General features: G+C 39.5%; 2 protein-coding genes across 3 annotated transcripts in view; both read right to left on the bottom strand.

The window, feature by feature from the left end:
• Positions 1–1,291: 1,291 nt before the first annotated feature.
• Positions 1,292–13,184, bottom strand: cd44b (CD44 molecule (IN blood group) b). Its single transcript, XM_026176406.2, has 8 exons — positions 12,772–13,184; positions 6,478–6,643; positions 5,931–6,073; positions 5,751–5,810; positions 4,151–4,447; positions 3,377–3,451; positions 3,167–3,245; positions 1,292–3,041 (listed from the first exon to the last, which is right to left on the bottom strand). The coding sequence occupies exons 1-8, from the start codon at positions 12,842–12,844 to the stop codon at positions 2,849–2,851; spliced, it is 1,086 nt and encodes a 361-aa protein (XP_026032191.2). The 5' UTR covers positions 12,845–13,184; the 3' UTR covers positions 1,292–2,848.
• An 8,355-nt stretch (positions 13,185–21,539) lies between these two features.
• pdhx (pyruvate dehydrogenase complex component X) overlaps positions 21,540–25,600 on the bottom strand; it is a 35,169-nt gene continuing 31,108 nt past the window's right edge. For both annotated transcript variants that reach the window (XM_026176405.2, XM_080304864.1), the window contains 2 exons: positions 23,262–23,326; positions 21,540–22,443 (listed from right to left, as the gene is read on the bottom strand). In XM_026176405.2, coding sequence (XP_026032190.2) covers positions 22,188–22,443; positions 23,262–23,326 — 321 coding nt within the window. In that variant the 3' untranslated portion in view covers positions 21,540–22,187. The remainder of the gene's footprint in view (positions 22,444–23,261; positions 23,327–25,600) is intronic.

Below are 25,600 nucleotides of genomic sequence, written 5' to 3'. Positions count from 1 at the left end.
TTCATGTCTTCAGGAGGAAAAACTATCCTACCTGGCCCTATGCATAATCAATAATTGCCCCATAACCTAAAAACTCGTGCCACCAACATGAAACTCCAATCAAGTATTTGTGATAACTAGCAAACTTTTTCACATCTTCACCTTTGAACTCTCCCACGGATGCCATTTTTCCACTGCCTTTCTTAAAGTTGACTCATGAATGCTGACCTTAACTGAGAGAAGTAAGTTCTTTAGATGTTGTTCTGGATTCTTTTGTGACCTTCAGGATTAGTTGTCTGTTTTGGAGGAATTCTGGTAGGCTGGCCACTCCTGGGAAGGTTCACTAAAGTTTTCTCCATTTGTGGAGAATGCCTCTAATCAGGGTTCCCTGGAGTCCCAGAGCCTTAGAAATTGCTTTGTAACACATTCCAGACTGCTAGATGGGTTATTCCATCTCAATCAGCAAATTTTTAGAACATTTTCTGCTCGACCTTCTCCACTTTGCATAAAAATCATAAAACAAGTTGCTGTGAAATTTTACTTTTCAAGGACTATAAAGATAAAAGCCTGAAATTTTCATTGGCCTGTATCAGTATTTCTAATGGGAAAAGACACTAAAAAATTATTTGCTGGCTGGGTAAATAAAATATGAAAAAAGTAATCAAGTTGTTCTGTCTAGTATTTGAACCTAGACTAATAAAAAGATATTACATGTACAGGTAGGTTTGAATAGTATATTTTTTTTACCCCTTAAAAAAGAAATCATTGTTTAAAAACGACAGTTAATATTTACTCAAACTATTTTTGTCTGTTATTAACATTTTCTTTATGATCTAAAACATGCAAGTGTAACAAATATGCAAAAAAAAAAAAATGAAATCAGGATGGGGCAAATACTTTATACAACACTGTAAATAGATGAACCACCCCTTGCTAACTATTAAAACTAATTCTGATTCAAGGGCTTCTCCATTATCCATCAGTGTCAGTGAATTAGACAGTGTACTGTGCAATAAATGCATGGAAAAAAAAACAGTAATACTTCTCTGTTGTCATTGTGACTACACTGCTTGCATTTTAATCCAGGAAAGAATCCTTCTCTGCCTTTCAAAATGGCCGTCTTTTTCTCTTTCTGACTTCTGTGTAAACATGTTCTCTCGTCACAGTGCTGGTACCATGGAAACTTCTCTTCCTGTTATGCAGCGCAGTGTAACCACTTGCATTTCCTTTCTGGCTACACCGATCGATTGCTCCCCTTGTCACTACACAAAAAGCAACAGCAATTACAGAGGGAACACCCTATTCCAGCAAATCTGTTTATGTACACATTTATTATTTAATTCAGGACTTTAGAAATTATTTCAATGACATGCGTTATTCTGTCATAAAGCTGGCTACTCTAATGCATTTACTACTTCTCTTCAAAGCAAATCATTTTAGAGAAAAAAGGAGGAATTCACAAACCTAAATCAGTTTACAATTCAAAAAAAGGTTGGCGGACAGGAATTGATCTCGATAGGAAACAATGTATATTTTAGCTTTGAGAAGGTCAGTAGAAAAGAATGCAGCATTTGGTTTACATGTTTGAGCAACTGGCACATCAGGCTTGAGCAAAGCACATAAGTGTCATCATTACAAACCCCTCTCTTGGGAACACATAGACAGTATTGTTGCAGTCTTTTTCTCTTGAAACAACCTTTCACATACAGTACAAGCATATGTTATTATGTGCAATTTGGTTCAGTATACAAAGACAAGCACCTGTCACTTGTGTGGCAAATTTGGCATTGGAAATGGTTAATGTGCTATAGATAGAGTCAAATTGTTTCTTTTGTGCTGTCCTTTAGCCCCAATGAATGTACACACTGTGTATATAGTATGGTTACATCTTTACTATGATTCTTCTTATCCTCAGGATAACATCAAGGTATCCTCATATTTGCAACTCAGTATAAATGTACATTATTTTAACTGACTTCAGTGATGCATAAATTTTGGATGCCTTAAATTATGACTGTTGCAAAATCACAATTGTTTCATAATTGCATCCTCAGTGGTTTTTTTTTTTTAGATATAGCTTCTAATTAAATGACCCTTGGAAACCTCCTTAAAACAGGTACTAAACCCTTACTATAAAAAAACAAAACAAAACAAAAACACACATGGAGCTATTGCTAAATCATTTTCAACATACATACTTTATATACAGAGATCAAGAAAAAGCTGCATAAATTAAGGTAGTGACATCCCCAGTTTTCTTGAACATGGAAAATAACTTTTCAGTTCTCAGGAAATGTTTGAAATATACACAAGCCATTAACAATAGCAAAGAAAATAAATTAAATACTTGGGGGGCTGGTGGCTTAACATTGTTGATGTAAGTTAAAGAAGATAAATCAGTTCGCATTGCTGATTTCATCTTTTCCATTTAGGCTGAATTGCAAATTTTGGGATCCATCTCATCTAAAAGAGGTGAACATTATCTAAATTTGCTGTCACTCCTCATGCCCCCTATAAACACTTGCGCCTATGGCTTTATCATCAATAAAGCATACAAATGTACAAATGCGAAAACTAACAAAAAATACATTTACAACCCCTGAGCAACATTCAGTCTGTGCTACCAGACAAAATGTTGCCCGTAAAAGACATGGTCCTACCTAGAATCAGCTGCTTCAGACCCACTGGAGTACTGAAGCCAAGCCTCAGCTAGACAGTCTCTGTAACTGGACTTTGACAGTGCTTGCCACCAAAAGCAATTTTATCCCCTTGAAACTGGAGCCCCTGCCCCCACCCATCTACTGTCTCGATCATCTCCTCACTTTGACACTCCTCCTCTAACTGACTATCGTCTTCATGCGCTCATCCCTCATGCCAGCTGCTCTTTATCTGTCGACTCTCCCAGAGTGATGGCAGTGAACTCCTCTGTGTTGCCGTTCTCCTGGACCTTCTCCTTGCTCATGAGGGTCACCATTTCCTGGTTCTGGGAGCCAGATGCTGCTGCTCCATTGCCTTCACCTGTGTCTTTTGTGATCATCAGGGTTTGCGTCTTGCCGCATAAGCTGCCAAAACACATTTAGATACATATATAATTAATGTCAGTTTTTGCAATGCCTCACTGTATATAGAGGGGTGTTTTACTAGGTCTTAATTGTCAGTCCTATTATGATGGTAATCCAAGTCATACCTTTTTCTCTTGGCGACAGCTGCACATAGAAGAATAATAATGATGACTGCCAAAATCACTAGAATAATAACAATCCAATCTAGAAGGAGACATAAAAGTTAGGATTAAAAGGGGTAAAAATTACTGTCAGTCCAGAGTGTAAATAGGATTGCATAGTATTACATAGCTGCAATGACTCTTTATATGGTATATGTGAAATAATTTGCTTACTTGAGTCACTGCCGCTCGGTGACTTAGGTTTTTCAGTAGAAACTGCCATGCGGCCTTTGCCATCTTTTGGGGGCGCTGATATCAACAAAACAAGAGATATTCAGTTTATATCATCCTAAAATAAACCATTTATTGGCATATAGATGTCTCAAAAATAAATATATCTTAAATATTACCATTCCCATTTAATTTCCTTTTCTCTCTGAGTGGACCAGACTGGTGTGCATTACTAGATACTACAAACTGCAAAAATATCAATAAAGCTGCTTCCCCCTCTGCATTATCTCTCCCAAAGTGTCACTTATAATACTTTAATAAAACTTATTTGAGTTAAGGTGTCAGTGCCTTCAGCAAATTAAATTGTACAACTCAAACTAACACAAGGGGGCATCCTAAGTTCTAAAACTTACTTTAGCCATCCCCAGACCTGTTGCATGAGATGTCATCATGGTGCATTATGACAGTATTTTTCTATGTTAAGTTATAAAATTATAAACAATTTGACATTATTGAAATTAAACATTATCATTTTTCATTATTCTATCTTTGGAATATACAAAAATAGAAGAATGTAGGGCAAATAACACATGACCTGAGTTCAGTACAGTCTCTAGGAGAAATCGGCCTTGTATACTATGGCAAAGCATTATACTGTCATTATATTTTATCAGTATAGATTACCAAAATCATGAAGAGTACATCTCAATCCTGAACTGAACTGCATTCATATAAAAATCTCTTTGTTCTGAGTTTTGTGCTGTATGTTTTTCTTACATTTTGTTGTGGAAGAATATTCGTCATTTGTCTCATCCCCAAGAGGAGTTTGCATTTCCTTAGTTGTTGAAACTGTTGTAAACTGTTCCAACTCGTTTGACACCCCCCCTGATCCACTGTCGATTTCTGCAGGACTGGAAGTGGACTGGACTGGAAATGTACCCATACTGATGGTCTCAGTCTCTTCAGTAGTCTCTGCATCAGGACCTTTAAATAAATCCTCTGTAGTATTAAAAGTTGAGAGAGTTGTGTCTGTCTCATTTTCAAGAGCTTGAGGTGTAGTTGTCATCGTTTTAACTGTGGTTGATGTTGGGTTTTCAGGATGCAGGGAGGAATCAGAAAAGAAAGATTCATGCATGGTTTAATGGTTATAACGAAACACAATTTTTACATTTGATAATATACTATATTACTTTGATAATATTGACTATTAATGGACATCAAAAGTAACTTAAAGTGACTTAGCAAGAAGCAAGAAGAATATTCGTTTTGTTTCAAGGATTTCAATTTTCTTTGCTTACAGTTTTTCAAATAATTATGCAATGCTACAAAATGATCTTTCATGTTAATGATATCCCACATTCACACATGTATCCTGCCTCTCATTCTATAGGAGCTGGGATGGTCTCAAGCTCCTTAGTGCCTTTAACTGGATAAGTGGAAAAATTGGTGAATGATTGGATGCTAATGATATATGCCAAAATGTATTGTGACAATTAAAGGCATTCTATTCTATTGTTCTGTTTCACTACATCCCAAAAGTGCTCTATTGGACTGAGATCCGGTGACTGGTGACCTCGTTGCCATGCTTAGGAACCAGATTAAGATGATTAACAACATGCTACGTTATCCTGCTGGAAACAGGCATCAGAAGATCTGTATACTGTGGTCATAAAAGAATGGACATGGGCAGCAAAAACACTCAGGTAGCCTGTGATGTTTAAATAATATTCAATTGGTACCAAAGGACCCAGAGTGCCAAGAAAATATCAGGGGTGGAACATGGGGTGTTCTTCTGCTTCTGTAGCCCATCTGTTTCTAGGTGAACAGTTGTACCTAATTAAATAGTTCTTGAGTTCATCGTACATTCCAGATACAGATTATCATACAAGGCAATAATGATTTAGCCTTCACCATTATCATTACTAATATGACTTTGGTCATTATACACTATATTGTCAAAAGTATTCACTTGTCTACATACATATGAACTTGAGTGACATCCCACCCTTATTCCATAGGCGTGCTTTAAATCTCAGTGCTCTTCTGTCATTCTGCCTTTCAGACTTTGATTAATGCAACCCGCCTCCTCCCAATCTCCTCCTCACCCTGGTCACTCAGAACAACACCTCACCACCTCATTTTCATCTTCATCACCACCAGCTTCAACACTCTGAGGGTTCCTCTCCTAATTCCTTTCACCAATGGGATTCTGCTCTGCTGTGATGGATCATCGGAGGCTAATCACCAAATTTCTTAATTAAATTCTGTATCATAAAAAATGTTCACGTTCACTTTTTGCAAATAACCTCTCCTTATTAAACTATGGATGCTAGATGTATTAAAGCAAGGAGAGAGGGAATGGGTTTACTTCGCTTACCTGGTGGATTTTTGATTCTTTTCAAATCAAATTCTTTGGTGCAGTTCCTCTTTGGTCCAGCTGAAAACATCACCAAAAAGCCAAGTTCAATTAAATCTAGACTGAAAATTTACAAGACAATTTGTATGCTATCGTTTGACTGCAGCTGGGTAACAGCTTAATTCATTTTGGTAAAGTTACCATTTTCATCAAAGCAGTAGACATCATATTTCTCATTAGGCTGTACATTTGGATTTATAATTAAACCAATCAAGTTATGTGAACAATTTTCGTGGCTCTCTTGTCTGAGGATGACGATGCTCATATTGCCGGTCCAGCCGTTCCTAAACAGATACAATAATATTGTTAGTAATATTCTGATATTAAAATGATTGTACATTTGTTAATGGTGGATGCAAACTATCAAATTAAATCATGCTAAAACACATCCCACAACTAATAGAATTGATGGGAAGGTGGTTTCCTCAACTGAAGGATGGTCAATGGTGGTAACTTTTAATTGTGCATATTTTAGCTAAAGGGACACACACAAAAAACACAAGAGGACCCAAAAGCATCACCTGATTTAAATTAGGGTCTATATTGCAAAATCAAAACCAAAAATGAAAAAAATAAATCCCCAAAAAGGGGGGATCCGAGAAGGAAGAAAATAAATTTCAGTTACAACAATTTAGCTCGTAATCGTGAATACAAATACACATTTTTAGAAAAATGCTTGTTGATGCACCTGCAGGTTTGCATAGATGCATTATAGGCCTCCTGGACTTCTTCTAGGGTTGCAATGGTGCTCGTCTGTTGCTCACACACTTTTTTAGCCATGTCAAAGTCCAAAGAGTAACGTTCCTTTCCTTCAGCCAGGAAAACTCCAGCAATGCTGCAGGATCGGACAGTCACTACAGGGAGAAACAGAAAAAAAAATTGAATCGGTTTTACTGGTTTGATCTCTATTCACTACACAGGCCACTTGCAGTAACACATAGAGAAGACTTGTTATTTGGGTGAAGGGATTTGGAGAAAATTACAGCAAATCAAACAGAATCGCAATTCAACATGTAGTGATAATAATAATAAACTACTAAGACTAACAACAAAAACATAATTAAGTAACCGCTTCGTTAAAAGAACACTTTTTTTTTGGCATAAACATGCTTTATGTCCTTACAATGAATCCACAAAAGTAAGTGTCACAGAGTGCCACACACTATGTGTTCTGTGTCATGTGAGGTAATTTGTATAAGTGAGTCTACAGCAAAATGAAGCAAACACACACAATGTAACCGTTGGTATTGGCAAAAAATCAATTTTAGAATTTAAGCACCTGGAGATTTTCCTGCCATGAGCACGACTGATAATGAGGGAGATACTTGCACACAAAAAATCCTGTGTAAGTTTTTGAAAGTTAGCCTGAAATTTTGTTTATGAGAAATTACAATCTCAACATCAAAATAATCATCAACACCATGAGAAACAAAAGCTTGAACAGCTGATTCAGACTAAAGAACAACAACAACAAAAAAGATAGGAGATTTGTGCAGCAAGAGTCACAAAATACGAATGCAGTATCTATTTAAATCCATGTTGTTCATGTACGTATTTTTTCTGTTTTTCTTCTGTTTGATGCTTGTTTAAATTTGTTGCCATGGTAGGTTTCATAATGCCTTAATCACACATCACACAGGAAAATGATGCACATGATTTACTATCTTAACTTCCTGCAGTCAAGTGTGAAAGCGTAAAACTGATCATACTGTTGCTCCTTGTTCCTTCTTTCAGAGCAAATGGGTCTCTTGGAGGAGAAATATGCAATAACCAAAGTTAGCTGATCAGAAACTTGTTGAAACTGTTCCACAAAACTAAAAATGAGACCACACCTTCCTTGTTAGTTGGAGTAAAAAAGTAAAAACGGACAAACGGACAAACCAGAAAATCTTCTCTATAGTGAAAATCAGTAAAATACTCTGGATAGACCCCAAAACACTCTTTGGCAACACAAAATGCAACTTTAAAAATGTCTTTATACAGCAATACAATTCCCCTGCAATCAATACAACATGAAATAAACCAGATCACATTTTAGCTGTAGTACAGGGGTTTCCAACACCAGGCCTCGAGGGCCGGTGTCCTGCAGAATTTAGATCTCACCCTGGGTCAGCACACCTGAATCAAAGATTAGTTCATTACCAGGCCTCTGGAGACCCTAAAGACATGTTGAAGAGCAATTTAGCCATTTATATTACTGTGTTGGATCAAGGACACATCTAAAACCTGCTGGACACCGTCCCTTGAGGCCTAGAGTTAAACACCTCTGCTGTACTATGAAAAAATTAATGAAGTTGTTTATTTAGAGGCAGTAAAGAATAATTGTAAGGATTTCTGAGACTTATATTGCAGTATATAAACGGACAAAGACATACAACCAGGAAATATCTAAGGTATATAAATTCTTCAAAATGTATCGAAAAGCATCATGTGAAACCTCATCAACCATAGCTTGATGATTATTAATTGAAATAAATTAATAATCAATCAATCAAGCTTTATCTTTCATAGTGACGTGAGTGCACAGATTAACAGCATCTCAGACATAATACTTGGTGCAGTGCTTAATGTAGCAGCAATAATCATAAATCAGATTCCTATTCTATTTAATGCATTATCAGTGAAGCAAAATGTGATGTCTGCATCTTCAAATCATTTGGAGTAAACTGCCCATAAGTAGCCTAATGTCAATACGTTCAATGATTAGGGAGTATATCTGCAAACATTAACCAGCATTAAACTATAAAGTTATATAACTCATAAATCATTTTCATTAAAACAACTTGATTCTAAGCCATGCTTGATAAGAGAACATGTTAATCATTCAATTTTTCATGTAACTGTACTGTAAAGAGTTACCAAAAAGACAAATATTAATTTTGCTTTAGTGTAATCTTCCTTTTCTCCATTCCAAACATTGAGATGCATATAAAAATGTTATTTTTAATTTGATAGCATGCTCATCTCCTTGAAATAAAGACAGGAGTCTTATAAACCGCCGGATATGATTAAAAAATAGGTCCACCTACTTTCCACTGGCTGTTATGAGTAAACAGAGCACTAGCAACAAACGGAAGTTGAGATCTCTGCTGTTATAAGCAGTTAGGCAAAAAACAAAAGGCAGTGCAACTTTTATTGCAGAGCAATTTCTGATCTTTGCCCTCGCTAACTCCCTCGCCACCACCACTTTTTTATCTCTCACTTTCACACATATGCACACACACCTGAAAGAACTTCAACGTTTGCTGCCACACTGTGTTTCTCGCAAAAACACACAACTGCCCTGCCCAGAGAGATCAAAGCGGGCATGGCTCTGTGCGATGAAAAAGAGGCTGACATGAATCTTAGAAGTAATCATTAGTATGCAGAGAGAACAGTCATGGGTGTTTTTATACAGCCCAGAAACCTGTTGTGCCAAGGCACTGACTCTCCCAAAGGCTCTATTGTCACCTAATGGAGTTGAAACCAAGGAGACTGAGAAGTCTGTAGATACAAAGCCTAAGAGAAAGAGAGCTTTAGCACAGCTTCTTGCCAAAACCTCCAGCTGCTGTAGAAGTAATTGACAAGCCTGACTCTCAACCCTCACTTTTTTCCTGCTCTCTCTCATTCTGTCTTGTTTTCTTTCATTACTCTCTGCTTGTCTTTTCTAGGGCAGCAATAAAGTACAATTTGCCCCCTGCGCACAGGTGCGCAAACAGACAAGCGCATCACAGACACACATGCGCAGGAACAGTCACTGATAATTTCTTCTTGGTTTCACGTGGCACGCCATGGAAAACAGGAACACACACACACGGGTTGTGTTTATTTTTATTCTCTTATCCACATTTTCTGAGGTGCACTTTACTGAAAAGGGAAGCAGCAAAGTCGTGCAGTGGTTAGCGCTGGCACTTCACAACAAGAACACTGTGGTTAGCTGGGGGCTTTCTGTGTGGAGTGTACATGTCCAAATTTGTGCACGACAGGTTGATTTGTGATTCTATACTGGCCGTAGTTTTCTTTTGTCAGGCCCGTGACACACTGGCGGTGTGTCCTGAGTTTACCTTTCCTCTCACTCTGTGACAGCTGAGATAGGCTCCAGCCTCCTGTGATCCTAAGTGAGATAAGTAATGAAACCTTGCACATAAAGTATGACTCACAACATTTCTAAAAATATTAATTTATACGTGGGAATTCAATGCTTGAACAGAAAATCAGCTGCACGTGTCCCACAACCACATTAACATTCATTTTATTCATCAGCTATTTGTGAGAGAGGGTCCTTCAGGTCATAGCTCCCACAATGCTCCAGTATCCTACATTCTCACACTAAAGTGAAGTTGCTCTGTAAGCAGATGTGTCTTTCCCTCCATTCGTCACACCAAAAGTCCAATGGGCCAGTGGGACAGGTGAAACACAAGCTCTTATGAAAATATGCCTGTGTGCATGCACACACACAAACACATCAAGGTCACAAGGACTGTTATTATCTGACTTTCACTCTAAACTGTCATTTCCTTTCCCACCTCCAGGCTTCCTGCACCACCTACCCAATTCATTTTCCTTTTCTCAACAAAAATACCATATTTATCAGATTTATCAACTCTGTCAGATGTACTTTCATACCCTTTCACAGCCTTTTTCTAAACTTTAAATCTAAATAAAAAAACAAATAAATAAAGTTGAATAGTAAAGTTAAAAAAGTGGAAGTACCACATTATCTCTTGCAGACGTCCTTTTGATTGGCTGACAAAGGTATAAACCATCAAACTGATACATTTACAAGAGGAAAGATCAATTTTAAACACATTTTCATGAATACCAACATTTTTATTTTTCATTCAAGAGTTTTACTTGAGCTTTTTTCAAGAGCTTTCTGTTACTCCTGAAAAAAACAACAACCTTTGTCTCACATTATGGGAAGTAAGTGGAAGTCACTTCTTAGCTTACAAACTGTATGATGTAACAGGGAAATTCATTTAGCTTCCTCTAAAAGTCAAGAAATAACTGTCATCAGTTATTCTTTTTGTTTTAATGAAATGTTAGCCTAGCTTCACTCAGCAAACAAGAATCACATCAACCTTATTTCCTAATTTTGCAAAGGCACAACTTACTTTATCTCTCAAAATCTCGGATTCGAGTATTATTCACATTTCCATTTCCTGTGTGGTACAAGTTTCAGCTGAACCACAGATTACCAGAACTTTTTCTAAGAAAGCATGCTTGTAACACAGACTTTGATGCATAAAAGAAAGACAAAGAGCAGAGGTCACATACTAATAGGAAGGTTGAAACATGCAAAACAGGAAAAAAAAGGTGAGCAACTCTAAAACTTATAACAAACTGTAATGATGCATGGACACGGAAACTCATTCATACCAGAGGTTATATTGGTGGAAGAGACACGTGTCTGGTGGTACTCAGAGCCTACAGATTACAAGCCCTCTTTGTGAGTGCCTGCACTGGAGCTTTGACCATCCTTCACCTCAAAACCTAACACAAGTACGGCAGCAGGGGTTTCTAATCCAAAGAGGCAAATACTCAGCCACAATCCACTTTAGGCCAAGACCATGTACATTATGGAGACTGATCTTGCTCTTTAACAAAGGCTACAGTGTTTCTCTAACTGAGTGCCTTATTGTTTCATTAGGATCAATTATCGATCTTTACCTATTGATAGATATTTACGAATGATCACATATGAAAGATTTCACACACTCTCACCGCTGGATGAATTATTGGAAAGTAGCAATAGATTTGATTCAATTTAAATATGGGTCTTACTGCATCCCTGGCAAAAGGCCGTGCAGTTATATATTAATTTAAACTGATCAAATAAATTACATGAACTGCTGGGTAAAAAATTAATATGACAGCCTTTAGGGCATTTGCAGCCGTTACTACGGACTATTTATATGATATATTACTTATAAATCTTCACAGAACCATTTCCTGAAGCCACGTAATAACTATCTTTAAAACTATCTAGATATCTTGTGGATGTCTGGGGTGGTCACTGGTCCACAAGACCTGCTCTCATTTCTGTGCTTGTGGCAAAAAAGATGTTGTCTGGATCAGGATGAGTAGTAACCACTGCAGGACACTTAAGTTTCCAGACACCAATTACTCTGACACTCAGACACTGAGATACAGACGCAGACACACATGCACGCAGCTACACAATCCACAACGAGTCTTGAGGGGCAAACACATGTTGAAGCACTATGGGGGAAAGTGGATCCACCCCCCTCCTCCTTCCTACATGCACTTGACTTCACATACATGAGCGATTCAGGTAGGTAGACTCATATTTGCCTTTAAATCCGGGTCAAATTCATGGCTTGGTGTTGATTGTTCTCTGGTGCAGTGCCAAAGGCAGTCTCTATGAACAACCTCACCACCAGCTCCTGAGAGAATAAGCCAGACAAGCCCCAGACCTGTTTGATTCTGTACCAGCTTCACCTCCTGAGATATACCGCTCCAAGCAACAAATCCAATCAAAACCTTACACAGAAATAGCATGTGTGACAGAGACAAAGAAAAAAGAGACAGACAGAGAGACATTGCCAGGGTGATTACATCCTTTGTGTTAGAGGATGTAGCATTAAGCATGGCAGCAAAGAAAAAAAAACTCCTTCTGCTTCTACTTTAAAGCTAAACTGGTCATCCAAAACCGCGATAAGGTTCACTTGCCAGCGTGCGAACAGAGAGTGAGCAAGAGCGCCTATCTCCTTTGTGTCTATCAGGAGTCTCGGACTGCCAGACTGTCTGTGCTGGTGTTGCTCACACTGTCTCGCCGGCATCTACACATGCATTCTACAAGCAGCAGAGCAGAGTCTCTTTCTTTTAAGTGGTGTCTTTTTCCACAGAGTAATAACAGTGTCTGGTTAAAATCTTTTCAGAAATTCCTGCTGCCTGAGAGACCGGTACAATTTAGGCAAAATAAGAAAAATAAATCCCCATACAAAGCGAAATCCACTGGGAAAAGGCACAATCTCCTCACCTTGAATTTCTGACCTGGAGGAGGCCAGTAATCCCAACATGACCCCCAAGATAAGCGTCCACATCCTGGGCATTGCGATTGCTGATGAGCTGGGTGAGTAGCAGTAAAGGTGTTTAACAGTTCTCCTGTGGTCCCGTCTTCTTTCAGCCAGGAGTGACGGTTGGTGTGTGTGTGTGTGTGTGTGTTTGTGCGTGTGGGTGTGTGTCAGAGTAAAAGAGAGCAAATGAGTAAGAGAACAGAAAAGAGAGACAGAGAGGAAACCTGGTGCTGTGGAGGAGAGTTGCTGTGAGTGTCTGGTAGCTGGTGGAGCTGACTCAGATTTTACCCCAACTTTTCGATTCTCTGCCTGAGAGACCAGTGGCACACCACGTAGAAGAGTGATTCATTTGAGCACACACCCTTGTGCCTCTCCCACACTTGCCCCACCCCCCTGCTGCCCCACCTCACACAGACTCCCCCCCTCTTCCTCTCACATGCTTCCCGTTTCTACAGTTTGCAATGAATAAGATGAACGTCACCTCTTCTTCTGTCTGGCTGCTTATCCTCTCCCTGCTTCCCTACCGCTCCGCTGCCTTGTCTCCTAGCACACACCCCCCCCCCCCCCAACTTCCCCTTTTCATGTTCTTGACAGTTTTAAAAGAGCCCATCTGTTTTCTCTTTAATCCTCACTCTATTGTCATCAGATTTTTTGCTTCCTTTTTTGTCTTGTGCTCCTTTGCACTTTTTCTGTCTCTATGTCTATTTTTTTTTTTTGCCTGCGTGACCAATTATAAGAGGTCAAATCCATTTCACAGACACACCTCATCATCAGCTTCAACTTCTTACTGCACCTTTATCTCTCTGTGTGTGTGTCCGACATCTGCCTTGAACATTGCAAACACTGCAAAGATACAGATCCATCAACGGAAATGTGTTCAAGACACAACTTTGTCAAAAATCTGCATACAGAAAGCACCTTGAAACTTTTCACTTTTCATGCAATGGTGCCTGTTAACGCAGAACAATGTGTGGTTCTATCTCAACAACTAGAGGTTTCACTACCATCATGAGGACCCTGTCTCAAATCTATCTTTAGGTTTAACATTTCACTTCTTCTTTTTTTTTTTTTCTTTTTTTTTTCTTTTCTTTCTCTTTCCTCTTCTTTATCTTGAAGAGGTGTTTAAAATGTCTGTGATCATATTTGTCCGGACCTCTCCAAGTCTCCCGAAGACGCTCCACCTCTCATCCGAGAAGCCTCCCCAGCTCAGAATTTCTTCAGAGTACTAAAGAAGCTTCTCGAATGAGAGGCGAAACGCTCCTCAAGAAACCCAAAGAAGTCCAGACACTTTTCTTTCCAAGCTCCTTATTTTTTTTTTTTTTTTTTTTACCAAGTGGATCATCATGGCCTTGCCATATTGGTCCATTTGATTGACCTTTATTATAATTATGAATTTATTTTATTTTCAGTTGCAAACGGGACAGACACAACTGTGGGATAGGACAGGAGGAAAGAATGAAAGAAAACCAAAGGGGAGAAGAGACGGTGAGAAGGGGGGGAAGAGAGAAAAAAAAAAAAGAAAAAAAAAGAAAAAAAAAACTCCTGGGTCACCTGTATGGAGAAAAAAAAAACAAAGGAGACAGCAAACAACAAAGAGCAACATAATAATAAAAAAAAAAGCACCATCACAATAAACTAGCTAGCCATAGATATCAATAGTTACTAAATAATAAACGATATTGTGCAACACTCAAGATAGACAGCGCACAGTGTGCTTTGAGGCAGCAGCCAAGAAAGCTGTAGTCCGCGTCTGTGAATACCCATGTGTACACCTGTGTGCATACCTGTGTGGATCAGCATGCTTGCATTCCAAAGGTTTCTCCATGTAACGATCTGCTAGGGAGTGTGGGGAGCCACAGCCCTGTCCTTTATGGTATCAAGCAGGTATGGAGGAGATCAAAACTCCAGACATCCAGAGGCCCCCAGAACACAAGAGACCAAGGAAGAACAACAGAGGGGCAGCTGCGCCACTGTCCCAGTAAGAGCTGAGGAGAGTCCCAGATGAGGGCTCATTCAGCAGCCGCGGAGCAGAAGCCAGGGGGAGTTGCAGTGACGCGCCCGCGAGCTCCGCCGGCAGCCAGCTGTGCCTGAGTGACCGAGCCCCAGGCCGAGAGGCCGGGGGCACCCCAACTCCGAAATGGCCCGAGCGAGCCCCAATAAGCGGCCGCCAAGGAGTGAGCTGGTGTGTACCCGGACGCCCACCCCCAGATACAAAGAACCACCAACGCACCGACACCTGAGGGAGTCCGCCACCGGCCGGGGAAGTGGTGGTGGGTGGAGATAGGCCTCCAAACCTTGGAAGGCCCGAGATGTCCCCAGAGAGGTGGCGTCTGATACCCAACCTGACATATAGACACAAACATACAGGCACACACAGACACAAACATCCATTCCCACCCTCATGCTCTCATGTGCACTTCACACTCAACCGACGTGGAGACAGACATAAAGAGACGCTGTATACACGATCACACTCCCCAAGCATACTCTACAAACCGGGTCTAGGTACCCCCGCCCCTGGAGGGGGCAACCGCACCCAGACCCAGGTGGTGTTACCCTTTTCCCTGCGGTGGGGAGAGGCAGACCGCCCCGACTCCGCAGCAGCAGGGAGGCCCCACACCCCAGACCACAGCCGGACGGCCAACTCCTCCTAGCCCCCCCGCTCCAGCAGGCCGCAGAGAACGGGGGTGAGAGAAGACTCCAAACCTCCCTCCACCCGCTCATAGTAGTGTTGATGCATGTGTGTTCTAAGGTGCAATTTAACATTTAACATTTCACTTCATCAGGATGATGGATAAAGCCACCTCACCGGAATCTCCCCAGTGACACATCTTGTGATTTTGCATGTGATTGCGCAATATCTCAAGTAAACAGTGCGGTGAGAAAGCACAAGTGACTGTCTGTGTTCCCGGGAGTTCCATATCAACCATAAAGTATGTCTAACGGCTCAGCATGGCCAGTAACCCTGTAGTAATGGGAACAGAATTCAAATAATAAGTGACCTGGCCCTTCAGTTGAAAACCGTTATTAGTGCATTACTTTATTACTTTAGCTTTTATTTCTTACATCTCAGCATTTTCCCACTCATTTAAATCACAATTTGCCTCACAGTTGAGGCACACACAGGAAGTGTAAGGTTACCATTGTACCAAGGTTAAGTGTCAACAGCTCTAGTAAGGGTGCAAGTGAGGCAACAGTTGGCACAGCAGCACAGTGTACTGAGTAAAATGCTCACCAATCATTCCAACATGCCTGAAATAAAACTCTACATCTTAACCAGCTCATTATTCGTACCGTCATTGTACAAAAAGCACAGTCCATTGTAAGCACCTGTGAGTTATTCTTGCATTCGAGAACCATTTAAAGTTTCATCTGAAATACTGACTTGGAGACAGCATTAACTCAAAAGTTAAGAGATTACTAAAGAAGTTCCTAGGAGTTGGCTGACATACCAAAAATGTGAGCATCGTGCCAGAGTAGGGGGATCCCCATTCGGAATTGTCCCATAGTTCAAGTTAAGTGAAAAAGGAGACTGAGGTGCAAAAGAAAACATACAGTAAACATCACTATCACGATCACCCTGTGCTTCGAACCCATAGTTCATGGCCATTCATGTAATAGGTTTTGAAATATCTTTGTAATTGGCAATTAAGCTGAGTGATTAACCAACTGGATGTTGCCATCCCTAGAGTCAAGTGTCCAACATATGCAAAAGCACAGAATACACCAAGGACACACAAATATCTGCTTCAAAGTCTTAATTATAATCTCTAAACGACATCTCATGATTTGTATTAAATGATTTGTATAGGTATAATCTCATGATTTGTATATGATTAGCATGTAAGAGAAGCATCAGTTGGACTTATTTTTGAGCAATGCTACTGCTACATCTGATGGAGAAAAGCTGAGAACTGAGCCCATCCTTGAATATATATATATAAATTAAATTATTAAGTTATTAAGTTTTTGCTGCTTATCTATGCAAAAAATAAATAAACAAATGTAACTAGGTATCTGAGTTATTCACACTCCTACATCACAAATATAGCTTACTTCCTGTTTTACTGTTGCCATAGTGACATGACAGTTTATCCTACAAGACAGAATGCAAGTAAACATGTTTGCAATACTAGAAACCATAAAAACCCCTATTTATTTCAACTTCCTTTTTTACACCTCATAACACAGATGCATTTCCTGCCTTTCCTAGTGTGATTAGTATATCTTGCTCTTAACCTTTGACTGGAAATGGGCTATACTGACATTTAAAAAATGAAACATCACTCAAATAATCTGAAAAAGGTCCCCCCCCCCCCAAAGAAAGAAAGAAAGAAAGAAAAAGAACAGGAGAAACAATGACAACAAGCTTCTGAAGACCAAATGTTTGTATAGAATGATCAAGAGCTGTCTAGCATGTTTCCTTCTCAGCACAATGTCTGCCCCAGTCTCACAGGAGAAACAACAATGATTTAAACTGAAATGATGATCCACTGCTTTAATGAATAGTTGGGTCAATGAGTAACATTTGCCACGACTGCTGAAGCCTCTCTTAAACAGCTGTACATACACAGTCCCATATAAGCTAGACTGAGCCAAGGAGAGGCTAACTTGGTCAACACTCCAGCACAATGGAATGCACAAAACTCTCAATCACCGTCAGTTTATACAAGTAAAATAAACTTGCTCTTCCTAGTTGAACCCATCGTGTTTAAGAGCTCGTATGAACATGAAAATGGGCTAATGACTAAGTGGGTCATATTTCCCATTCAACCGTGATTTAGGTTGTAAACCCTATTCATAACCACATAGGCTGCAATGATGGCTTGAAAAATAACAAATTGCAGATAACCTTCAAGGGTTATCATGTGGCTACTGCTGGTGTATGGCAGTGAAAAGAAAAGCAAAGAACACAAAGGAACACTGGGGGATACAATATATGAGTAAATCCCTAATTAAACATCAGACTCCTGAGTCACTGATTATAAAAAAAAGGAACTTTCCCATGATGTTAACTAAATGAGATCACACACATACGCTGACACCGTGTTTGGGAATCCTTGTGGTAATTTAGGCTGCATATTGGCAACTCCTTAGAATTCCTTTTAGGCAGTGTGCCTTTTTCCTTTCGACCAGAGCCGTTACTGGAATTTGAGCTAAAAGAGACTGCAAGATGTCCAAATAAGTGCAGAGCAGTGAGACAAACATTCAACATTCACAGTCTAAACATGTGATGAATATGAGTGATGTAAAGTATGTGGTGTAGTGAGGCTGTACAGTATGACGACCACAGGAACTCTTTCTATATTTGTGTGTGTTGTCTCAGCATGATGAAGCTCATCTCCTGGTTGCCTGGAGCTGAACTCTGTCAAATAATAAAAAGCAACTTGCCAATAACTTGCCAATTCTGCAGTCAAAAGGGCCCTTCATCCCTGGTACCACCACTTTGTAATATGTTGAACCAATTTTTGTACAGCTTATTTTGACACTAAGGTTCTGTCGGTCTCATTTATCAATATTGCTTTTATATATTTAGTATTTTCTTAGTTATCCCCTTGAAACTGTTGAATATTTGTACAAATTATCTGCGAGTGACAAAAATAGCAAGTTTGTGTTTTTACCCAATTCTCCCCAAAACAACTATTCTTTGCCTTTGTCTAATAAACTTAATAAAGTTAGGAGGTTGCTAGGACTGTGTCCTCATTGTGTATCTCTGGCCGAGCTCTGCCTCACACTGCAGAGTGTCGAGCTGAGTGAGCTCTCCCAGCATCACGGGACCATGACTGGACCGCTTCAAAAGGCTGGGCTTTGCAACAACAACAAAGCAAGGGCCTTGCTTCTGTTTGGGTGCTGGGACAGCAGAGACCGTGTTTGGATAGTGAGTGTCACAGCATACTGTAAAGCCAAATGGAATGTCCTGTGTCACCTGTACCCTCAGTTTGCATAAAGATAAGCCTCAGTAAGTCTCATTTGAAATGTTTGCAGATATCTCTCGGTTTCTGGGAACGCTACATGTGTTTCCTTTCAGAAGAAAGAAACAGGATGCTTTAAGCTCAGCAGCAACTTACGCCTTTCGAAAGAAATGACATCAAGTTCTAAATGTGGCATAACTCAGAAAAAAGAAGGGGAAGTATAGAGTAGTAGTGTTACAGCTGGGTTAAGCAAACAAAACGTATCATATTTAAAAGAGGATTGAATAAAGAAGTCCTGGTCGTAAGGGGAAATGGGGAGACCAGAGGAAATCCTGTCAACAATGGTTGAACAAACTTGAGCATGAGATAATGTGGATGAGAGCAACCCTCTTGCCAGCTGCGGTGATTAGCCTGCCTGCTTGTACAATGTAAATCTGCACTGCATGTGGCCCTCCCTATATAAATGACCAGAATAAAGCAGGCAAAAGAATAGTGCATTACAGAAGATGTAACCTTAACGGTTTGCTTTAAATCATGGTTTCTGTTAAAATTTTTTTAAAAAAAAGTCTTAATTTATACTTCCAATAATTATCTATTTCTTGACTTGATGAAGAAATCTACATCTCCAGGATTGAATGGCTTGGGGAAAGAGTGGGATTCAAACTGAAGAGACTGCAGTTCCCCCTATGCCTTTTTTTTCTAATATAAACAAGATCTGGTCCCAATCCCTCATTATATGCAGCTGAAAACCCTCAAACATGGAATTCAGCCATTACAGCTTTTGGACCAACACATTTTTTGGACCAAGTGCCTGAAGGACATCCAAGAGGTGCACACTTGTTCTCTTTGGTCTCCATAGCAACTGCCTCCAGCACTCAGTACCATGCTGTGTGTCCATTGGCCTGACCTACACATATGCCTGAGCCCCTGTATTATCTTCAAGACCCTGAAAACTGTTCAGCAAAACCTTAGTGGGAACAAATCTAATTCTTGCTGTCAATGCAGCTCCCTTATCCAGCTGTTACATATAATAAGATCGTTGGGCAGAGACTGGCGGGGTGGCTATCAGAGGACTAAATGTCAAACTGTGCAAAGAAAGCCAAGGAAATCTCAGACTCTGTTTTGCTGCAGAGCTGATATCTCGAAGTGCGTTGTTCAGCTGCTTTATTTAACAGATCCAGCAGTTGTCAAACTGATCGCAATCTGCAATAGCACGAAGGCCGAACACAGCAAGATTTCCCCTCATTGACATTCAGTTCTGTAACAGTGAGGCACATATAAAAAGATACATCATAACATTATAGCCCAATTTATCAATGCATTCATTCTATACAAATATTTGTATAGATGCTGGTGCTTTTTATGGATCAGTTGTGCTGCATTGGACTTGATATTTAATGATCTGTAAAGGCACATCATCTCTTCTCAGCATACGGGTAAATTGTGCATAGTGATAAATACTCAGCAGTGAGATCAGCACAGATGACATGCAAAACTATTTATATTCATCATCATTCATACATTAAAAAGTAATGGAGATGAAGAATGGGTTCGACTGAGGCTGAAATACTATCAGATGTGGTGATATAGTATTCAGTTCCCTAATAACCTAAATGTAACTGACAAAACTAAATTAGTCAATAGTGTTTGTATATTAGTCCTGCATGTCATTTATTTCTGTTGTTTTACTATTTATGTTTCCTGCACAGTTGGTGTGGAGCACCCACAATTTTATGGTACATGTACAATAATAACAATAGGCCACTCTATTCTAATGTTGACTGTCACAACTAGTACATCTCTGTGAGAATGTTGATGAAAAGTAAAGTTTATATCCACATGCTGAAACAAGAAATGTTAACAACTACCACTTTATCTAATACTCTCTTTGTGCTTAAGTGCATTTTCTGTTGCCTTGGTAACTAATGAAAGGGAGTGTGTGTGCAGAGGTGAGCATAGTGGATAAAACAGTTGGGCTATGCCAACCAACCCCCTGTTCCTAAGTACCCCTTTCTGTGTCTATGTCTCCCTCTCAATCTGATGCCACAGCAACCATAGCACGAAATGTCCTTGCTTGTTATTAGGAAAAGGTTGTAAAGGGCCGGAAGACTTGCAGTGAAGGAAAAATGAGAAAGGAAAGGCTGGTATTAGAGTTTGTGTTCACTGTTCTCCTGAATCCTCCATTGGTTATGCCACGATAGGTGTAGGCTGCTGGGAATCCCCCAGCAGCCTACACCTTGTCGCTATATAAATAAAATTGAATTCCCCCCCCCTCTGTCTTTAATCCTGGCCATAGCAACATCAAATCAAGTCTGCTTTGGTACCGTTGCAACCTGCCTATTCCACAATTCACCTCGGGTAATTTACATTCAGACTTAAAATCTATCTGAATTCAGCTGAACAGGTGCAAGGCAACCGTTTTTTTTTTTTGTTGTTTTTTTAACCCTTTCAAGGCTGATAGTGGATAAAATGGAAATCTAACCCACAGTGGATGTTTGAAACCACAGCTTTTTTCCTCCTGCTTTAAAAATATTAGAATATGCTTTTGCATATTTAGGATAAGCTTTGTCTTACTGGTAGTATATAAAGAGACAGCTGTTCTTCCCACGCTTAAAGCAAAGATAAGCATCTGCCATGAGAACCTGACCTGTACACTCAACCCAGCAAATTATCCTAATTGGCTTTTAAAAAATAATTACTATGTAATCTCTTTGGATTCTAATTATACAGAAACACACACTTGTGTAATCAAGTTTGTGAATCTGCTACTTTCTGAAAATCTGGAAAAAACATTAATGACACACACACACACACAAACATTTTAAGACTGAACAATGTGTTTTATTGGCAACCTTGATTTGTATACAGCTGAATTTGAAGGACTTGTTCTCCAGTGTAGTTGATTTTAAATAAGTTAAAACATATTAATAGGAAAATTAATAATAAATCAATTAGATTCTTACATTTTGTAACAGAAACCATTTTACGTGGGTTTTGCAATCTAAATGGAAATTATACTGCCAGTTGTATTGTTCAGTAATGTATAGCTTTGTTGTAGAAATGTATAGTGAAGTTTTGAGAGAACTATTTGCATGTTTACCAACAGTGACATCGAGCAGATACACTTGACTGCGAAACAGCAGTTGAGCTGGACTTGAAACACTTTATGTACACAACGCTAGTGTGGCAGAATAATCTTTTTCTTGGTAATTTGGCACCAAGAATGTTCCTCCACTCTAGCTGAGTCCCCATAACTCCTACATCACAAAGCCTGGTTGATCATCAGTCAGAAGTAGTCCAAAAAATGAACTTTTAATTATGTACAATTCTAACTCTGTAAGCCTTAATTGGAAACCAACCGTTTAAGAGCTCTCTGGCTGTGAAAACCATGAGCCAGGCTTTGTCATGTAGGTGTTTCTTCCTATATCTATAAAGTGCCTTTTATAAAGCTCTCTCTGTTTGTTTTTTCACACCAGGGCCATGCGTTGTGGTTTTTCTAGGTTGGCTCGAAATTTATCAAGAAACCGTGATGCTAATTCGTCGTCCACTAGTCTCCCGTCACTGGACAACGTAATTGTCATCAGCTGCTTGGTGCATAGGGTCTGATCATCCTCACAGAGGTGCAGTTCAGCCCTGGACGTCCCAACAGCAAGGATACATGCCTGAGGCGGGTTAATCACAGCACTGAAGCCACTGATTCCAAACATCCCTAGGTTAGATATACTGTGGGATAAAAAGAGAAAAAGATAGCACGCATATTAGCACGTCAAAGTTAGCTGAAGATAATAAAAGGTCAAGACGATAAATAAAAACTAAGCAGGCATTAGTGGCTATAAAACAAATTTATTTAGGTTAAAAAAAAAAAGAAAAAAAAGAATATTATCACTTTTAATGAATGACTTTTTGTCAACATCTGATAGACAGCTGCTAAAATAAAACGCTAAGCAGTTAAGATTACTACAGCAAAATTCAGCTCAAGAACTGCCCCTAAATATTGTGCAAAAATGACCTGAGGGCTTTCTGATGTTTGCATTAATGGGAGTTCTGGTTCAGGGGAATGGAAAACTAATAGGTGAAGGATATAGACATAATGTATATCCTCAGGAGGACGAAGAAAGTGGTCTCCGTAGGAATCCATTGCTTCTGCCTGACACAGAAACCCCATTTGTTTCTAAATGACACCATTAATTCTAATGAGTTAAAAAGCCCCCCTCCTTCACACTTCTGCAATTGATGAACAGTAACTGATGGTCTTTGTCGCCCAAGAACACATTCAGCTCAGGCTCACACGAAATGTAGAATATGCATAATATATTGGCTCACTGTGAAACCAGATTTTAATCATAAATGCGGAAATGTATAATGGCTTATTCTTATAACTGAGTTTCAAAGGAACATTGGGGAAATAGTATTAATAGATCACAGGAACCACTTTTTGACACATTACAAAAAAGTCTATTGAATAGCAATTAACTGAGACAGCAGTACTAAAAATAAAAAGGAAAACCTGGTAAAAATACTGACTATAATAATGACTTTACCTAAATGAGCCTCCCTGGTATTCCTCAGGAAGCAGTTTCCCATCTCGAGCCTTCTGGGCCAGAGCCTATAAAAACACAAGATGGATATTCTTAAAGAAATAAATACATTTGATGTATAAAATAGATCAAATACACAATAGCCAGAATACATGTGTGATATACACAACAGACTTGGAAATGTAGATAAAACCATAAGCATGTGCAGTACTAATTAACTGTTAGTTATTGTACAGTCTGCAACACAAAATACAGAAAAGAATGTTTTCCTAATAAGGTTCAGCTCCTCACAAATGCAACTAGAAAAATTTGCATTTCCTGCGAAAATGCTGTGTGGATGCCTTAACGCGTAAGACGTCTGCTGAAAAAAGCTGAAAAAGTTAAAAAATTGCAAAAAGTTGTCTGGCGGTGAAGAAACTGAAAATTTTGCAGAAAACAGGTGAAGAAGCAGAATTTTTTTGCTGAAAAGTGGTGAAAAGCAAAAAAATTCTACTGAAAGGGGTAAAGACGGAGAAATTTTTGCTGAAAAGTGGTGGGAAAAAAATGTAGCCCTGAGCAGGATTCGAACCTGGCCCTTTTGGTCTCAAGGTAGCCACTTGTCTCACTAAGGCAAGCTCATTCTCACAAAGAAGAGGTGGAGAGACTGACAGTTTTGATGAAATGAGCAGAAGCTGCTGAGAATTGTGCTGATAAAAGGTGAAAAGGCTGAAAATTTTGCAGAAAAGAGGTCAATCAGCAGAATTCTGCTGAAAAGAGGTTTTTGCTGAAAACGGCTGAAAAAGATTGGAGAGACTGACAATTCTGCTAAAATGAGCAGAAGCTGCTGAGAATTGTTATGAAAAGAGGTGAAAAGGCTGAAAATTCTGCAAAAAAAGAAGTGAATCAGCAGAATTTCTGCTGAAAAGAGGTAAAGAAGCAGAAAGTTGCGCTGAAAAGAGATGAATCAGCAGAATTTCTGCTCAAAGGAGGTTTTTTTCTTAAAACAGCTGAGATTTATGCTGATAAGAGGTGAAAAGGCGGAAAATTTTTGCAGCAGAGGTGAATAAGCAGAATTTCTGCTGAAAAGAGGTGAATGAGCAGAATTCTGCTGAAAAGAGCAGAAGCTGCTGAGAATTATGCTGATAAGAGGTGAAATGTTTGAAGATTTGGCAGAAAAATATGTCTGTGAAGGTTCTCAGTCATCCAGGTCATCGTAGTCAAAGGAGCTTGCAAAGAAAAGCGTCTGGACTTCTTTAAGTTGCTTGAAGACGTTTCACCTCTCATCCGAGAAGCTTCTTCAGTTCTTCAGTTCTCCACCATTTGACCTTAGAACTGAAGAAGCTTCTCGGATGAGAGGTGAAACGTCTTCAAGTAACTTAAAGAAGTCCAGACGCTTTTCTTTGCAAGCTCCTTTGACAATTTGGCAGAAAAGAGGTAAATCAGTAGAATTTCATCTCATACTCATCTCACTGAGCCAAACTGGTTCTCATATACCTGAAAAAAGGTGAAAAAGCTGAAAATTCTTATTAAAAACAGCAGAAGAGGCCGAGAAAACACTGAACTTTCTGGTGAAAAGAGGCAGAACAACCTGGTTCTGCTCAATTTCAGTCCACCAATCAGAGGTACTGCTTCTGTCTGCTTCATCAGGCTGTGTACTTGTATGTATTTCTGCCATGGAGCGTTAACAAGAATCTGAGATCCATATTAGAAAAGCTGCCAAAATCATAAAATGTTGCCGAATTGTAATAAATTATCAATATGAATTACAGGTCTGTGATAGTGTATTAATTTGTAGTGGATGAAAACATGTGGACAAGGTGGAATTGAACCCACGACCTTTGGGCTCCAGACCCGTGTCATTACCAACTGCGCCACTGGGAAAGAGCCCGGGGCGCCTGGAAAACAGGATGATGAGCAGTCAGAATTAGATCGCGGTAAGAGGCGAAAAACGCCGTTTTTTGGAGTTACAAAACGTCATGTAACTCAATAACTAGGTGGGATAGAAGCATAATTCTTGTACTGGGTGAATCAGCGGACTTTGGTTTACTTTGACTGCGATTTTCATAGCTCTTTGTAACTCCGTCGCGGAGATATGACGAGAGAAGAAACGGATTCATTTTCGGAGTTTGAAAAATGAAAGGAGGACAGATTTCCACCCCTCAAACAAACGTAATTTATGGTTCAACGGTAAGATGACTGTAAAAACAGCTTAGACCGTGAGTGTCAGCACTGTCTGAAGATGAATTGGCACAAGCCCCATGTCTTAACTTCGCTTCGTTAAGGAGAAATGACGATTTGAAAATGCCTTCAGTTTCAGTATTTCAGCTCTGAGTTTCACAACCTCCCCATAGACTTTGAATGGG

The sequence above is a fragment of the Astatotilapia calliptera genome, chromosome 7 (genome assembly GCF_964374335.1).
Source record: "Astatotilapia calliptera chromosome 7, fAstCal68.1, whole genome shotgun sequence".
Classification (NCBI taxonomy): Eukaryota; Metazoa; Chordata; class Actinopteri; order Cichliformes; family Cichlidae; genus Astatotilapia; species Astatotilapia calliptera.
This window is presented reverse-complemented; position numbering and strand designations above follow the sequence as displayed.

What these genes read in the sequence shown, in the direction of transcription:
- cd44b (XM_026176406.2), bottom strand. Translation starts at nt 12,844, where the DNA reads ATGCCCAGGATGTGGACGCTTATCTTGGGGGTCATGTTGGGATTACTG. An exon ending in CTACTGCTTTGATGAAAATG is followed by an intron (nt 5,811 to 5,930) that starts GTAACTTTACCA and finishes TGATGTTTTCAG; the next exon opens with CTGGACCAAAGAGGAACTGC. An exon ending in GCTGTCGCCAAGAGAAAAAG is followed by an intron (nt 3,042 to 3,166) that starts GTATGACTTGGA and finishes GTGTTTTGGCAG; the next exon opens with CTTATGCGGCAAGACGCAAA.